The 17,680-nt window shown below is 59.2% G+C and overlaps 5 protein-coding genes across 5 annotated transcripts; all 5 read left to right on the top strand.

Annotated features, from left to right (window-relative positions):
- Positions 1–1,399: 1,399 nt before the first annotated feature.
- Positions 1,400–2,965, top strand: LMJF_15_0180 (putative serine/threonine-protein kinase; the record flags this gene model as incomplete). The annotated part of the gene is made up of 1 exon (XM_001681880.1): positions 1,400–2,965. One exon carries the CDS (start codon positions 1,400–1,402, stop codon positions 2,963–2,965), a length of 1,566 nt encoding a protein of 521 aa, XP_001681932.1.
- Positions 2,966–4,513: 1,548 nt separating this feature from the next.
- LMJF_15_0170 (putative protein phosphatase 2C) lies at positions 4,514–5,728 on the top strand (the record flags this gene model as incomplete). The annotated part of the gene is made up of 1 exon (XM_001681879.1): positions 4,514–5,728. One exon carries the CDS (start codon positions 4,514–4,516, stop codon positions 5,726–5,728), a length of 1,215 nt encoding a protein of 404 aa, XP_001681931.1.
- Positions 5,729–8,581: 2,853 nt separating this feature from the next.
- Positions 8,582–11,089, top strand: LMJF_15_0160 (conserved hypothetical protein; the record flags this gene model as incomplete). Its single annotated transcript, XM_001681878.1, has 1 exon — positions 8,582–11,089. One exon carries the CDS (start codon positions 8,582–8,584, stop codon positions 11,087–11,089), a length of 2,508 nt encoding a protein of 835 aa, XP_001681930.1.
- A 2,105-nt stretch (positions 11,090–13,194) lies between these two features.
- LMJF_15_0150 (hypothetical protein) lies at positions 13,195–13,743 on the top strand (the record flags this gene model as incomplete). The annotated part of the gene is made up of 1 exon (XM_001681877.1): positions 13,195–13,743. The coding sequence occupies one exon, from the start codon at positions 13,195–13,197 to the stop codon at positions 13,741–13,743; it is 549 nt and encodes a 182-aa protein (XP_001681929.1).
- Positions 13,744–16,754: 3,011 nt separating this feature from the next.
- On the top strand, positions 16,755–17,402 carry LMJF_15_0140 (conserved hypothetical protein; the record flags this gene model as incomplete). Its single annotated transcript, XM_001681876.1, has 1 exon — positions 16,755–17,402. The coding sequence occupies one exon, from the start codon at positions 16,755–16,757 to the stop codon at positions 17,400–17,402; it is 648 nt and encodes a 215-aa protein (XP_001681928.1).
- Between the last annotated feature and the right edge of the window lie 278 nt (positions 17,403–17,680).

Below are 17,680 nucleotides of genomic sequence, written 5' to 3'. Positions count from 1 at the left end.
TCTTTGTCGCTCTCTGTGCTTCCGTTTCGTTGCCCCGCTCTCGACCTGCGTTTTGCGTGTGCGCGTGTTGATTTGGTGGTGACCGGGCTTGTCGTTGTGTGCTGGTGCTGCTCTGTGTGACGTCCTACTCTGACCCACGAATTCATACACACGCACACACACACACACACACGCACACACACACATACACACACACACGCACACACGCACACACACACACACACACGCACACACGCACACACACACACACGCACACACACGCACACTGTGGTGGAGAAAGCGGCACCAAAGTCGACGGTGCAACGCTGTGCAAGCGTCAGTGATAGTGTGTGTGTGCGTGTATGTGTGTGCGTGCGGGTGTACGGACGTGTTTCGAAGTCAGCACAAGGGGAACGGACACAACAACAACAAAAAAAAAAAACAACGAGAAGATCGAGCAGTAAGAGAGCGTGTGTGTGTGCGTGCCTGTGTGTGTGCATCCCTCGGTCTAGGACACCGAATTCCGTCGCCATTTCTCTGTCGCTTCGCTTTGTTTTTTTGTACGGAGGTCGCTGGCGAGTCGGGGTCATGCTGGCCTGCGTGCGTGCCGCTCCTCCGTACTCCCTTTTGCTACTTACTGCTGTTTGCCTCTCTCGTCGTCTTTCTCTTCCTCCCTCTCAGCATCTTTGCATCCGCTGCTCCGTTTCTCCCTCGCTCTGGCCGCGAAGGGGGGAGATCAGCAATGGCTGACTCTTCGAAGGCAACGTTGTCGCGGGTGAGCCCGGAGCGGTTGGTGCATCACCACCGCGGCAGGTGCGCGACGCTGGAGGGGGAGACCCATGCGCCATATGCGGTGGAGGCAGAGCCCACGCAAGTGGATAGCAGCCATCGCCACTACCTCCACTACGGTCACGCGGCCCGCATAGGCACCCACTGGCACTCCTCTGATGCCATTCATGGTGGCTACTCGGAGCCGAGCGCCGCTGTTGAGATCATCACGGAGCCGCGAGAGACTCGAGCGGTGAACGCGGCGCCCGCCCCCACAACAAGTAGCAGTAGCAGCTCCCCCAACTCAGCCTCGACTGCCGCCCGGCCTCGCCTTTCATCGTCGCACCTGTCCCCCCGCACCGCGGGCGAAGGCCAGCCAGCATCCTCGACGCATAACCCCCCTGCCGCGCATGCAGATCCGGCAGTGCGACCAGCTGCACCAATGGCGTCCACGGGCGCAAATGGCTGTGATCATCCAGCCGTGTCGGCGTCAGCGGAGGGCCGACTCAACGATGTGCACGTCACCGCAGAGGCAGGTGCGCCATCTTCTGCGTCTCCCCACTCGACTGGGCCGCCGGCGCCCACGGCTGCACATCGCAAAGACGCGAGCACCACCACCGCTGCCAAGAACCACTCTCTGGCATTCGCAACGATGCACGCCAGAACGGGTTTTAGTAACGGCAGGCTGCCATTTCATTCCGAGTCAGTCGCGTCCACGGCAGCCGGCACCACGCGGTCACCGTCGCACCCACAGCTGCCCCTATCCCACCCCACCGCGTCTAGCGCTGCTGCGGCGGCAGCGACTACATCTTCCTTGAGTGTTGCCGCGAAGGAGGGTGGTACCAACGGCGCGGGCGCGAGTACCTCGGACGGGGCCGATCCCTACGCACGCCCAGCCATCTCCCTCAGCGTGCATCTTCTGGACCTGTACAAGATGGTGAACGCGCGGTACTGCGCCCAGCGGCGCCTCGAGTCGCCGGGACCGAAGTACAACAGCGGCTACGATGACAAGGATGGTCACTATTTGTTCCTACCAGGGGAGGTGATCTTCCAGCGGTACATTGCGCAGGAGGTACTGGGCAAGGGCAGTTTCGGCACCGTTATCCGCGGCTTTGACCAGAAGCGGTCCGAGGCTGTGGCGATGAAGATCACGCGTCGCGGCTCGAGCTTTCGGAGCCAGGCGAAGCTGGAGCTTGACATCCTGTTGCGCCTCAACGAGAACCCAGCGCTGAACCATCTCGTGGTGCGGCTGCTGAAGGTGTTTGAATGGCAGGGCCACCTTGTACTGGTGTTTGAACTGCTGAGCTTCAACCTCTACCAGCTCATCAAGTGTACCCGGTTCAATGGCGTGAGTCTGGACCTAGTGCGCAAGTTCGCCTACCAGCTGACGCACACGCTGCTGCAGCTTGAGTTGCAGAAGCCGCACCCGATAATCCACTGCGACCTGAAGCCAGAGAACATACTGCTGCGCAATCAAAACAGAAGCGGCATCCGCCTGATCGACTTTGGCTCCGCCTGCTACACTGCCAAACGTTTCCACCGCTACATCCAAAGCCGGTTCTACCGAAGCCCAGAGGTGATACTGTTTCTCGATTACGGCACGCCGATCGATCGCTGGTCGCTGGCGTGCGTGCTAGTGGAGATGCACACCGGCGTCCCTCTGTTTGACGGCCGCACGGAGGCGGCGCAGCTGGCAAAGATCGAGGCCACTCTCGGCCCGATACCGGCGGGAATGGTGGCAGGGTCGCCCAAGGCAAATCGGTTCTACTACGGCAACGCCACGTCTGGATTTCAGCTGAAGGAGCCCATTCCGGAGCGGCGCACGCTCGAGAGCGTCATCGGCGTCACCACCGGCGGGCCGCGCGGCCGGCGTCTCCACACTCCCGGCCACGACGAAACGGCGTACCGCGAGTTCCACGACTTCGTCTCACGCTTTTTGCGATATGAACCGGAGGAGCGGATGAACTGCCGCGATGCACTGCAGCATCCTTTCCTGAGGCCCCTGTACACTTCAGACCTTCAGCAACAGAAGGATCGTGAAATTGCTCAGCCGATATCCGCCCCGCAGCCCCCACAGAAACAGCAACACACTCAATGCTCTCAGAACAGCAAGCCGCAGCCGCAGCCGCAGCCGCCGCAGAGCATTACTGCCACAACGACAACGACGCTCACCTCCACAGAGCACAGCCGCGCATCTGCTCTTCCTCCAGTCGAATAGAGATGGGAGGCAGGCGGCGACTACTTCCCTCCCCCGTGGAAAGAGGAACCAAAGGAAATAACACCATACAGCCTACACGTCTCAGCCTCTACCTCCTTGTTTTCGTAACACCTATTACTATCTTCTGCCTCCCTCCCTCCCCTGCCTCCACCCCTTGTTTGCGTGCGTGCTGGTCGACCTGCTCGTTGTGCACCTGCCTGTGTAATCTCTCACCTTTGTCTATCCGTATGTCTTGTGCCGGACTTACAATGCGCCGTGAAGGCGTCGTTTGCGTCGTTGGCCCCTCCCCGTTTCGCGTTCTCCTGTCTGTTTCTGTCTGTGCCCCGTGGTGCTCTCGTTGTGTGGGGGTGTGAGGTGGAGTGGGGTGGGGGACCTCCCTCAGCGTTCGGTTGCTCTGCTGCCTTGCGTGGTATCCCGGTGTGCGCATGTGTGTAGATGTCTGCCTTCTCGTTCTCCTCCTCTGTCTTTTTTTTCTTCTGTGCTCGAGCGGCGCCCCTCCCCCTCCTTCTTCCGCACAGGTGTGGTCGTTGTTGCGTTCCCGAAGTGAGTGAGCTGGTGTGTGTGTATATGCGTATATGTGTTGCTGTGTGTGTGTGCGCGCGTGCGTGTTGCCTTTTTCGCTTATAGACGATGGCCTGCCTCTCATTTCCTGTCTCTCTTGTCTCTCTCTCGTGGTCGCCGTTGTCGTCCTCTCCCTCCCTCCCTCCCCCCTCCCCATCCCTATCTCTGCGTGATCGATTCGCTACCTCACGCGGGTGCGTCGCGTGCCCAAACAAGCAGTGGCAGAGACATCCAAGAGGGGTGTTGGACGCGGCGTTTTCGTCTCTGCCGCTTGTGCTCTCATCGCCGCACCAATTTGTGCCTCACTTCTTCTCGCTCTTTCTGTGTACATGCGCGTACCCCACCACCTGCCACCGCGGAGCCTCTCCTTCAAGGCCTGCCAGACTCTCCCTTCCCTCCATTCTCTTCCGATGCTACCCCACCTGTGCTTCTGCCGCACCTGAAGGAATGCGGAAGAGGGCGGAGAGAGAGAGAGAGAGAGAGAGGGAGATGGAGAGCGACTGCGTCTACGGAGTGCGCCCTTTTACATAAGGAACCGTGTTTAGGGTTCAATGCGGGCGTGCCTCTGGGCTGTTGAATGTGGCCTTCGACGCACACAGGCACACGCAAACGAAGGACTCCGCCTCGCTCATTCGTTCCGCCTTTATGTCTGTGTGTCTGTCTCTATCTTGACCGTCAACGCGCTCGAAGTTTTTGCCGCTTTGCCCTTCTCCTCGACACACGCACTGCACCACCCATCCCCACCTGACATGCCCAGCTCGCCTTTTCCTTGTTACCGTCTCCACTCCTAGACGGGTACCAAACGAAAAGACGGTCACGTACGCGACAAGCCCACCACACACACACACACACACACACACACAGTCACACACACACACATACACACACACACACACACAGTCACACACACATACACACACACACACACACACAGTCACACACACAGACAGAAATAAGCAGACAGATCTCAAGGAACAGCGGGTAGTAATGAAAATGCCCGTGAAGCGAAAGAGTAGCAGCTCCCATGACAACGGTAGCAAGCACGGAAATGGCAACAAGGGCATCATTGTCAAAATGAAGAAGCAGGCGGAGGACGATGATTTCGAGAAGTTCCTTTCTGAGCTCTCGAAGACGACGCGGCACATTGGTGCAGAGCGGACGGAGAGGATGGTCAAGGAGGGAAGGGCTCGCGAAGGCCAGCGCAAGAAGCACGCCGACTTGGCGAAGCAGCGCTCGACTAACGAGCTGGAGAATGCGCTAATCAACCGCCAGAAGAGTATGCAGCTGCAGCAGCTGCTGGCTGAGCTCCTTACCGCGCAGCGTCCCTTCGGTAGTAAGCCCATGACGGACTTCCGTAGCGAGACGCACACCGATAACCCCAACTTTAACGTCGCGGTTGGCGACATGCAGGGCTGGCGCGCACATATGGAGGATGCGCATCTGGTAAATGTAAAGTTCCTGTCGGGCAGCGCAGATAGCAAGGAGGGCTACTTCGGCGTCTTCGACGGCCATTCCGGCGTGCAGAGCGCCAACTTGTGCAGCCAGATCTTCTCCAGTGCTGTGGAGAAGTACGCGACGCCGGCAGGCAATCACCACCACATCATCGACTTTGAGAAGGCCTTCCTTGACGTCGATAGGCAGCTCAAGGCCGCGCTCGGCGAGGGCGGCTCTGGATGCACGGCTGTCACCGTGTACGTGTCCCCTGAGGAGATGACGTGCGCGTGGGTTGGCGACTCGCGTGCGGTGCTATGCCGCAACGGCGGCGCCTTTGACCTGTCGCACGACCACAAGCCGGACGTGGCGGCCGAAAAGGAACGCATCGAGGCGGCCGGCGGATTTGTGCAGGACAACCGCGTGAACGGGCAGCTGGCCATGAGCCGCGCCATGGGCGATTTTGTGTACAAGAGGGACACCAAGCGGGAGGTAACGCAGCAGCTTGTGGTGCCGGTGCCCGGCGTAATCACAACAAAGCGGAGCGCCGGCGACTCGTACGTGGCCATCGCCTGCGACGGCATCTTCGATGTGCTGAGCAGCGAGGAGCTCATCGAGTTTATTAACGACAAGAAAGCGAAAGGCATGTCGAACATCGACATCTGCAAGGATGTGTGCAACCGATGCCTCGCACCGAGCTCACCGGAGGGCGGCCCGGCCGTGGCGGAGGGCACCGACAACATGACCATCATGATCGTGGATCTCAAGTAAGCCGCGGGAGCGAGCCTGCAAGCCCTGGTAGAAGTCTCTGTACGCGACGTAAGAAAACAAACAAACAACGAAAACGCAGCCACAGGCGACACGGTCAGGGTAAAAATGTTTTCGTGTCTCTCTCTCGTTGTTGTGTGCACGTGTGTGTGTGTGTGTGTGTGTGTGTGTAGAAAAACGGAGAGAGAACGTGCACGGACGCACATATGCAGAGGCCTGTGCGTTTCTCTCTCTCTCTCTCTCTCTTTGTGTGGCGGTTTCTTCCTGTTGGAGTGCTTCTAGTGGGACCACCCTTGCTGGTCTTGATCAGGATGTTCGCCGTTCATTCTCACTGGACTGTTGTTCTGTGTGTGCTGGCGTGCTTTTGCGCTAATTCACTGTTTTCGATGGTATCGCTGCGCATGTGTGCTCGCTGCGCTGAAGAATTCGTTTCGATTTTGTATGTCAAGCACCGTGTGGGCAAGAGAAAAGGAGCGAGACGAGGCGCTTCCACCACCTCGTCGTGCTCACTCCCCCTCCCCCACTTCTCCATACGTTAATACTCGACACGCCTCTCTCCTTCCTTTCCTTCTATTATGTTCTCCTCCTCGCTCGCTGCCTGTGTCTGTCGCCGTCTCCGTCTGTGTGCGTGCGTGTGTTTTTGTGGCGCGCTTCTGCGTCTACGTTTGTCTTCCTTTTTCATGCATGTGCGAGCTTGCGTGCACCGAAGGAGCTCCTCACAGGTCTGCTTCAGACCCCTACCCCGCCTCTCCTTACCTCTCTGCAGCACCCAAGCTGCACCGGGCTACCATGCCAGGAGCTGGCGTATCAACGTGGAGACAACAGAACCAAGGCTCTTCATCGCGCTCTCCCTATCCCTCCCATGGAGAAGAGGGAGAGCGAGGGAGTTCAGAGCACCCGGACGGCTGAGCTAGTATTCACACATGCACACATACGAGTATCAGAACCGACACAGTGTACACAAGCAGGGACACAAGTAAAAGTGAAGCCTTGCGCCGACTTGTAGCCCATTCCCGCTGGGAATCGAGAGCGCGCAAGAGAGGGATTTTCTTCCCTCGTCTCCACGCACAGTTTGACAACTGGCGCCAATCACCGCCACTGAGCGTGACTCAGTGTGGATTTGCACGTTTGGACAGCAGACAAGCTGGATGGGCGGCAAGGGGTGGGAGGAGGGAGAATTTGCTTGCAAGTGTAGAAATCTCTTTTCATGTGTTACCACCGGCGCTTAGCGGCTCAATCCACTTTACAAAAAAACACACATACACACATACACACCCGCCCACCCACCCACCCACCCACACACGCACACACATCGCTCAGGTGACTCCCCAGGGAGGGAGTTGACAGGCTCAGCGGTCGCGCTATTCCCCCCTACCATGAGTAGGTGTGTGCGTGCGCACTCCCATTGCATTCTTCATCTTATGCGCGTCGTCTTTCTGCTCGCGTCTCATTGTTTCCTCTCACCTTCTCAACCTCCAACGGAACTCTGGTACACGCACACACGCACGCGTGCTCCCATCTATACACGCCATCAGTGCCCCCCTTCCTCCAACCTTGGTGGAACAGATTCTACGTTGTATTAGGTGAGAAAGACGGAAACGGGGAAACATATCCGACAGAAGAGAGCAGCGGTGGCGGAGACACTGATAGATTTGACATCCGCAGCCGCACGGACGGTGCGGACTAGCGGAACATTGAGCAAGGTGACACTTGGCTGAGTGAAGGGACGGAGGCCATACGTGTACACATATCTAAGTGCTTACAGTGACCCGCCTAAACACTTGCGCAGGACGCGTTGCAACCTGAAGCGCCTGAGGGAAACCAGACTGTGCGTCTATGTTGATTCGCATCGAGCGCTCGACACCTTATTCTCGTTGAAGATACTCTTGCGCTATCCTCTTCCCTCTCCTCGTGTGCTGTGCCGGTGCGCTGTTTGCCGTCGGTCTGTCTGTCGTGTGCGTGTGGGCATATTGCCCGTGTACGGAGCCTACACACATATACGTGCACACACCTACATGCACCCCCCTCTACTTCGTCTGCATTACGTTCTCGCGTCTCTCTCTCTCTTTTCGCTCGTGCTCTCTGGGTGGAGAGAGACCGACCAACCGACCAAGTGCCACGATCCCACACCGAGACGCGGCATCCAGGGGTTTGCTTCCGTTGTTCTCCTCATTGTACGCGGCTGGCGGCGGCGCAAGTCGGAAGTCCCCCCGCCTCCCTCCCGTCTCTCTTCCTTTTTCCTGTTGCTTCTGTGCTCTTCTTTTCGTTCTCCTGCCGGAGCGCTCTTGGCCTTCTCGGCTGCGCTTCCTCGCCGTTGCTGGTGGACTCTGGGCCGTAGATTCCCTGGGTATCTGTGCCTGTCGACGCTTACATACGTGGGTCGCCTTGTCTTGGTGGAAGGTGGGGGTGCCTGTGCCCGTACGCACCATTCTCTTTGCGGCCTTTCCTCGCCCCCCCCCCCCCCCCCCGTCTTCCCTCCCCCTCCTCTCTGCGGTTTCACTGCTTCACGCGTGTGTGGTGCCTCGCGTCGTTTCTTCTCTCACTCTCTCGTGAGCGTACATCCACGTCTGTTTCTCTACATAGGTATTTATAGCGGGCCTCTCTCTCTCTCTGTACATCTTGATTTACGTTTATATACGTGCTAGCGGTATATAGGTATATATATATATATATGTATTGTGCGTGTGTGTGTGTGTGTGTGTGGCTATTGGAGTGGATCGGCTTGGATTGGTGTGTGTGTGTGTGGGCCGAAAGGAGTGGGGGAGGGCATAGGTCTTTTGAATCGCTCATCACCCGCATTCTACTCCTCGTCTCTGTCTGTCTGTCTTCTGCTCCACACAACCACGGCCAGACACAATGACCAAGAACCGACGGCACGACATCGTGAAACCCTCCAAGTATAAGACCTCCATGTGCACGTTCTTTCGCAGCGAGGAAGGCTGCCCGTTCGGTGAGAAGTGTGCCTTCGCCCACGGAGAGGATGAGCTGCGACCGGAGCCGAAAGACACGGCCCCACTGCCGGAAGCGGCGACAGGAGAGGCAGTGATGGCCGCGGCTGCCACGCTGTTGACATCCGAATCGCCCTGCTCGGAGCACTTTGACGCGAAAGCCGCTTTGGGAGATGGGCAGCACAGCGATGCACCAGCACAGCCGCTGCAGCACGACCCATCTGCTTCCATGCCCGCCATCATCGCAGGAGCGAAGCGGAGGACAAAGAAAGGCAGTTTGGATTCGTCTTCTGCATCAACTGAAAATGCCCACGGCTTTCCTGGCGGCGGCCCCGGTGGCAGCGGCAGCAGCAGCGCAGCCAGAGGAGACGCTCCCACCACTCGAGGGCGCGCCTTGCCGAATCGCCGTCAGCAGCTACCCCCGCCACCTCTGCCGGGGCACGGGGCGATGCCGCCGACCATGTTTGGCCTTGCTGTTCCCCCGCCGCCGCTCCCGCAGCCGACGCCTCCTTCATTTGGCCTTTCCGGTGACTTTGGCGGCCTCGCGTACGCGAGCATGCCGGTGATGATGCCGGGGATGCCCTATTACATCCCTGCGATGGGCCACCACCCGTTCTCCGCCATTAATAATAATCAGCACGCCATCAATGCGGCCCCCGTAATGCACGGCTCTACGTCGTACCCGACCTTGCAACATACCATGCAGCTACCAACGCCACCGCCGCCGCCACCGGCGGCCGCGTCAAGCTCCTCTGCGCCTCCCAGTGTGACAAGACGGGCCAACGGCGTCGCCGCTGCCGATGCGCTGCCAAGCGATGATGCGAAGCACCGCCTGCGTCAGCCTACACGACACGTGGTGAGTAGCAACACCATGGCACACAGCACCGGTCGACACCCAATCAACGCATCGGCGACGGCGCCGGATGACGTGGCCACGCCGCAGTACCTCTACAACCTCATGGCCGCAGCCGGTGCACTCCTGAACTCCTCTCCGGAGCTGGCGAGCCACAGTCAACCGAACCCTAGCGTTGAGCAGCCAGCGCAGCCTCGCCTGATTGCAGTTCCCCATCCTTCAGGCTCGGGTGTCTGCATGCTGCCGAGCACCGCCATGAGCTACCCACACTCAGACCCTCAGAGCTTCGCGGCCTTTGGCGGTGTTGCCGCAGCCTCCTCACCACGTCACTCAACGGCGTCGATGCCAGACAGCAGCGACAGCGGTCTTCGTAGCCCGCAGCCCACGCCGACGACGACGGCCAGCAACAGCGCGGCTGCAGCGCAGTTTCCTCCGCCGGACTTCGTGGCAGCGACGCCGGCGCCGGTGACTGTTGTTCAACTCCCACTGAACAGTACGAGCCATGGCCAGAGCGGCAGCGGCAGCTGCACCAGCAAGGTGATGGGCGACAGCCTGTGGAGCCCGGCGGAGGGGACCATGAACCCCCTTACCTCGTCCCTGGCCAGCCACTCCGGCGCTGCCACCTCGTCTACTGAAGAATACGGCAGCAGTGCAGGGGACTATAACGCCATCTTGTCAGGCCTCGGCATCGGCGGCTCTTCGTACACAGCCATCCCACTTGACCGGCTCATGCGCCAGTGCAGCGCTAACATTAACGAAGATGACTTCGTGGGAGGAGACTTTGACTGGACAGGCGCGGTGGAGCGCTGGCTGCAGATGGCTCGCGAGGATGGCGTGGCGGCCGAGACGGCGACGGCTAATGCCGACGATACGCCGACCACCGCCGCTGCGGCCGTAGCGACGGCTGAGAAAACCACCGCCTCCACTCCTGGGGCAACACTCGCCGCGGCGAAGAACTCGGAAACGGTAGCGGAAACTTACCACCTGCAGAGCGGCCGCTCTGTTATGGCTGCACTGAACAGCAACCCAGTCCTCGTGGACATGGCAATACAGAGCACCGAGGCCAACGCGTCCTTGCCAGCGCCGGCGTCGTCAGCGACGGAGGCGAAGCGCAGACCGATCGCGGCGGTGTGCCAGGTGTCACGGGCGGCGGGTGGCAAGCCCTCGCAACTGCAACGCCGCGCTCCCGTCACGACGAACCAGTTCAAGAGCTCGTGCGCGGCAGAGGCGGACTCCGGCGCAGTGCTGCTCTACTGCGCTGAGAAGAACACAATTGTGTACATTCCTTCGGGTGGCTCAGGAGCGGCTGTGGCGGTGACCCCAGGCCGGCGTCGTGGGCAAGCTGCTGCGACCACGACAGATTGGGTTGCGCTGCCCCAGAGCGAGAAGAAGTGGTCCGCTACCACTGTAAAGGCAGTGCCGGCGCTCGGTCGATCTCAGGATAGCCTCAACACGCCTTGCAGCGACGGCAGTCTCGGCATGGATGTGCGCTTCGTCCCTGGTCGCAAGAAGCGCTCCGTGCTGGAGGAAGCGACCGAGGAGGAAGCGGAATATTGCATCTAGGGCTTGCGTGCGTGTGGGCGTGTGCCGTTCCGCGCCATGCTGTGCTGTGCTGCACCTTCAACGCTGCGGTGGAGGGCGATGGGTGTGAGCAACAAACAAAGGAAGAGATCACGAAAAGAGCGGTGTGGCCGACTGGCGCGTCCATGGCACCTTGTGCATTGACGGTGGATGATGCGTGCATGCCTGCGCACATCCCGACCGACACAGGCGTTCGCATACCCGCATGCAACAAGACTGCCCGTCACCAACGAAGCTCACAACAACGACAGCTGGACGTGCCGAATAGCTCATATTTGTACTTTCATGCCTCTTCTCCGTACTCTCAATCTCAGAGAACGCAGGAGGCGGGAGGAGGACTGTGAGTCCGAAGGCGGCTGCTCACTGCGAGTGTGCCGCGCAGTGTGGAGGCGTTGGGGCGAGGGTGGCGAGGAGGTGAGAGGCAGAGTGCCGGATTGGCCACGCGGAACGGCGCCGCTGCTCTCCTTTTCAATCGCTCGATTTCCTTGCCTGCATGTGGCTCTGACATCTCCGTCCACGTTCACACCTTGGCCTGCCTTGCAGACGTGACCGCACGCTTGCATGCACATGTAGGCGCACACGTGTCAGTGTACGGCTGCCGCTTCGCGCGCTCTCTCCTCTCTCGCTCTTCTCCGCGCGTCCGTTGCTCTGCCGGTGCTCTGGTATCGCTGCTGTGCTTGTTGCCGCTGACGTTGTGGCGGCACCAGTGCACGAGTCCCCACCCCTCGACCTCTGCTCTAGTTTTGTGTGCTTCGGCATCTTTGCCTTTCAAACCCTTTCGTTTCCTTCTCCAGTGGTGCTGTTTCAGTGCCTTTTATCACCTCTTTTCGTTGGTTGGATGGTTGATGAGCGTACATGTATGTGTGTACGTGCATCTCTATGTGTGGGTGTATGTATAGGTGTGTGTGTGTGTGTGCGTGTGTGCGTGCGACTGTTCCACCTCACCCCGTTTCCTCGCCTCGCCTCCTACTCATCGCTGTATGGGTGTCCTTGTCTGCTTCTCTCTGTCTACATCGCCGAGACGTCTCACGGAGAGAAAGTGTGCTATGCTGTTTTCATCGCCTCCAGCTTCGTGCGGTGACATTGCTCTCCCTCTCGCTTGCTGCTGCTTTAGCCCACTGAACTACTGCTCTAGTTCCAGCTCGCGTAGTCGATGCCAGTGATGATGATCGCGGCACATACAAGGTCGCCGTGATGGTAGTGGTCGATGAATGAACGGTAATCCAGTCTACGCCTCTGTTGATATCACGACTGCCCCACACGCATGCACAAAGCGAAACGGAAATCGACGCGTTCACAGCCGTCGCGGAGCGAGGCGACACTCGCGCGCATACAAGTATAGCGGGCAGATAAGGAACTCTGTTGGGCACATGTGTGTTCAAAAATGTGCACTCGTGTCTCCTGAGGCTCTCGCTGCTTCTCTCTTCCCACTCATGCACCACTCGCCCTCTACGTCTCTCTCTCTCTCTGTGTGTGTGTGTGTGTGTGGGTGGGTGTGCCTCCACCTTCACCTCTTCGACGACACGTGCACACGCGCACGCAGAAGTTTGCCCTCCCCACGCACCACTTGACATTCTCTCTCCTACACACCAGTCCCAACTGACACACGCACTACCGTATCTTCCTCGGTCCAGAAACCATACCTGTCCTCTCCTCCTTTCGACAGGGCACGCCAACGCAGAGGCGGTCACACACATCGAGTCCCTCCTTCCTTCTCTCACTGCGTCAGCAACGCGCGAGAGAGGCAGAGCGCGCGCGGGTCAACGGCAACACAACGTGCACACACATATACACGTACGTCCACGTCGGCACAAAGGGAATGAGTGCGTAGATCGGCAGCCGCCGCACCACCGCCATCACTTTCTGAGCACCTCTGCCGTCATCCGCTGCTCCTTTTCTCTCACCACTGCGTTGCCTCTTCGCTTGCCTGCTCTCATATATTTGTCGCACTCTTCTTCCGCCTGCGTGTCTCTCCGGACTCTTTTCGGTCTTCCTTCTGCCCTCCCCGCCCCTCTGTGCCAGCCGCTTCTGTGGCCTCGGCAGCGTTCTCTCTCCCTCTCTCGCCCCTCCCTCTCTGCGCTGGCGACATGGCGTTCGCAACGTGTCGCTATATGGTCGAGGAGGACTGCGAGGACTTCTCCGATGTGCCGCTGAAGCTTCACTCGTTCCTGGAGTTCTTGGATGTGGGGCTGCCCTCCACGGACGGCAGCAACACTGAGCAGCACGTCTCCTCCAACGTATCGGAGACGAGCGAGGGGGCGTGGCTGGAGTCTGACATCCGTCACTCGCTGCCAGGCGCGCCGTTGAAGGCTGCTGCGGACCGCCTGCGCCAGTGCTACTGCCTCGACAATGCCCACTGCATATGCGGGCAGTTCGTTCTCCCACCCCTGCTGATGCGCCATGCCGCAGGCGCTCTGCCTCCGCTGACGCACAGTCTGGCGACCAGCGGCTCCGAGGCGGATGCCGTCGACGCCACGTATACCTCGTCCACCGCAACAATGACCTCGTTTGGTGAGCCGATTTACATCTCGCTGTGCCCCAACCCTGTGAAGCTCGCGGCGCCCGTGCCGGTGATGTCGCTGACGACGATGCCCACGGCTTCCACGAGCACGACAACGACGGGGTGCCGATGTTGAGCAGCAGAACAGCGCGTCTCCTTCACGGAGTTGCGTGGTACGCGTCTCTTGAGGCAGTGCGATGCACGGCGCACAAGAGAGGCGCGTGTATACACGCGTAGGCGCACGTGCGCCCACTGCGAGGGCGGCGTCTCTCTCTGTCTGTCTCGCTATTTCTGCCCTCTCCGTGTGCCCTACCACAGCACCACAGGCAACGAAAAACAAAAGACTCGCCTTGCGCCGGTAACGGGCGCAGGCGAGGTGTCTGTGTCTGTGTTTCTGGTGCGCTCGGTGTGATGCGTCTGCTTGCGTGCCTGTGTGACTGAGTTACGCTTCCCCCTTCCACGTACTCAACCTTACTACCACACGCGCGTGCATCGACGATCTGAGAGTGAGCGTCAGCGAGCGGAAGGCGATGACGCCGGACTAACACAGGCATGCCAACATCCTCCCGCAGGCGTGTGTCTGCGCGGCAAACGGGCCGTTGGCACTGCGGTGCAGCGAGAGCATTGCAGGGACGCGCGTGCGTGCGTAAGGTGCACGCGGTTGTCCGCTAGGGATTCTTTGTCCGCCTCCTCGCTTCCCCCTTCTCCTTTTTTCGTTTCTTATTCGTTAGTTTGTGTTCATTGTGGCGTGCACCTCAGTCTAGGCATGCGCGCATGCACGTTTGACGAGGCAGGGAGGTGGGGAAAGGTAGGGACGGACAGACGGCAGGAGGCGAGGTGATACGGCATCTTCTCTGGTGCACGGGCGTTCGCGTCCGCGACGGTTTTGAAGGGGCAGGAGGCGCAGGATGATGGTGCAGAGCGTCCACACGCATGTGAACATACACACCCGCACACCCTGATGCTCACGACACACAGTCGCTCTGCCTATCCCCGTCCCTCCTCTCCTCCGCCTCCCTTCCCACACACACACCCGCAGACAATGCCCTTCTCTGAATCTGCCTCCTCGCGTTCATTGCACACAAGCATGTATGCGTGCTTCTATCCTATGTTTAGGTACGTGCATGTACGTGTGCGTGCTCTTCGTTGTATTTCCTGTTGACATGTGAGTTGTGCATGCCTGCACGTGCGACAATAATATGTCAGTCAGTTAGTCAGTCTTTGTGCGCGGGCGCATGGCGCACGTTTTCGCTTGCTGCCTCGGCGCACCCCCTCTCTCCCCCTGCCTTTCCCTTCTTCCCCCGCCGTGTCCGCTTCCCCCTGCATTGTCAGCGGTAGCGATGCGTAGAAAAAGGGGTTTCAATGTCACTGGAGACTCTCGTGCACACGTACGCACTCACATACTGAGCACAATCTCAGAGAAGCATGCGCACATGCTCGTGTGCGGTGGTCGTCCGGCTAACGCTAATGACTTCGTACATGGTGTGCATGTGTACACGTGGAAGCACCTTGATCCTCACAGCCGCAGACATGCACCCAGGCATATACTCCCACGCCCTCATCATCTGATAACAGCCGCCGCCTTGCTGCATCTGCCGTATAGTGTCGTAGAGTAACCGCGGGATGGGCACGCGGCCGAAAGGGGGGGGGGGAGGCGGGAGGAGATATGGAGTGAAGAGAGAGAGAGAGGGCAGAGACGGAGAAGAGTCAGCCGAGTTTGCTGCTCTACCGCGGTGCCATTCTCTTGTGCGTTTTTTCCCTTTTCGTTGCCGAAGCCGCCGCGTGTGCATCGACACCGCGCGGACGACGGCGACACCGCAGTAATGTTGCGTCCCTTTCTGGGCTCATTGCGAAGGCGCATCTCGTGGTGGCAGCGCGCGTGGATCAGCGACATGCCCGCAAGCACATGCTTGTATGTGCCCTTCTACTAAACACGCGGGTGCGAAAGGCAGACAAGGCAAACCGGCGGACACGAAGCGCGTCAGGCGTTGATGCCTCCCCTTCGCCGCCATGTACCTTGTAGAAGCCTGCAAAACTGAAGAAAAGAGAATACGAAGGCATAAAACTGTCCAACCAACTGCCCCCCCCCCCCCGCACACACACGCACACATACACATAATGCTTTTCCTTCACATAAGTGAAGCGGCGTATCTGCGTGTGCGAGTGAGAGAGACGGTGGCTGACGGTTTGGGCTGATGCTGCGCTGCTGTCTCCTCAGCTATCAGGCGATGCGCTTCCAGGCAAAGACTTCTCTCGCAAAAGATGCGACGTGGACGCGTGTTAACCAAACACAACGCGAAGAAAGCAGCCACAGAGTGAAATGATGCGCTGAAGGAGAGGGCGCGCCCTCCACATGGACTCCTGCTCTGCATTGTTTCCTTCTTCACAGCTACAGAGGCTTCCCGCGCACGCTGTCGATGCGACAGTGCTCAATGGTAGAAGCCAGACGAAGGCGAGACATGGTGCCGTATCTGGTGGTTTCGGGAATGAACGTATTGCTTCACGCCTCTCTCGCGGCAGCCTGCGGTCGCGCCGCTGCTGACGTCATTTTTGCACACCAGGTGTCGGCGTCGCCACATCCCTGTAGCTTCATCCTCCTTCGGTGTTGGACTCCGCTAGCTCCTCGGACTGAGTCCGCGCGCACACGGACAGACCCTCACACCTGCTCACTACGATTTCTTACTTTTTCGCTCTTCCTTTCACCTCGCCGCGTCTTCCCCCTGCCACACCCGCTCCCCAAGTCCCGCCTCAGCTGCTTAGCGCCCACTTCAGCGATCTCTTACCTTTTCTCTTGTCGCTCACATATCTTTCCTTTTTCTTCTTCACTTTTGTTTTAAAACAAAGCCGTGCGTGTGCGTGTGTGTGTGTGTGTGTGCGTGTGTGCGTGTGTGTGCGTGTGTGCGCCATCGGTTCCACATATATATGTGTATAAACAAATATATACACACACACATACATACACACAACTGAGCTCCTTTTTTTTCGGACTGACGAGGTCGCAGACAGGCACGCGCTCCTGTACCTTCTCCAACTCGACAGGCGTTCTGCCTTTCTCTCTCTCTCTCTCTCTCTTTCTCTCGTTGGGTTCTGCGCCAGCAGTCCCCACCCACCCACATACACACACGCCCTCTTTTTCGCGAGGAAAAGATGCCGAAGGCCAACAAGCATGCGGAGGTGAAGCCGTCCAAGTATAAGACGAGCCTGTGCCAGTTCTTCTGCAAGGGCGAGGAGTGCCCGTACGCCGGCCGCTGCGCCTTCGCACACGGCGAGCACGAGCTGCAGACCGAGTCAAAGAACGTGGAGCTGCTCAAGGCGACTGGACTGCAGCGCCTTGACGGCTTACAGGCGCAGAAGGAGGTCGCCGTGGCGGAGTCCCACACGCCGTCCAGCAACTCTGTTACCGGCAGCGCCACGTCCGAGTCGCTAGCGCTTTCAGAGCCGGCGACCCCGACGTCGCCAGCGGTGCGCCCGCGCCGTCGAACTGTTATGGTATCCCTGCCGAAGCACAACACGCGTAGCGAGATGTACCAGTCTCCGTACAGCGCGACGCCGTACGAACCTTCCTACAGCGAGTACGGCTGTGCCGAGTACGGCTACCCGACCCAGCTGGCACATCAGCCGGTGTACCACATGCCCAGTAACGAGTTGCCGCACGTCAGCCTTTACGCACCGAGCAACGCGCACGACAACCAGTACTGCGACTGCCGTTTCTCGGCCACGTGCAGCCAGGGCCAGCCGTCCAAGTACCGGCACAACCCTTACGATATGACGGGCCGCATTGCGCAGTGCGTGTAAGCACGAGCGGACCGCCGATTTCCACATGTTACGTCCCGGTAAGGATAAGACGAGCCCTACAAGCTGTGCAGTGTCACAGCAAATACCGAGGCAGTGAAATAGCAGTGTCTCGTGCGTGCTTGTCTCGGATTACGTGTGTGGGGTGTCTCTGTGTGTGTGTTCATCTTCGTGTGCGCGCGCGTGTGCCTGAGCGGATGAGCCTCGCGCTCTCCTCCCTCCCTTTCGCACAGGATGCGTGCACCTGTGACGTCGGGTGGGATGGGGCGCCTTGTGCTCGT

The sequence above is a fragment of the Leishmania major genome, chromosome 15, assembly GCF_000002725.2.
Source record: "Leishmania major strain Friedlin complete genome, chromosome 15".
In the NCBI taxonomy this organism is placed as follows: domain Eukaryota; phylum Euglenozoa; class Kinetoplastea; order Trypanosomatida; family Trypanosomatidae; genus Leishmania; species Leishmania major.
This window is presented reverse-complemented; position numbering and strand designations above follow the sequence as displayed.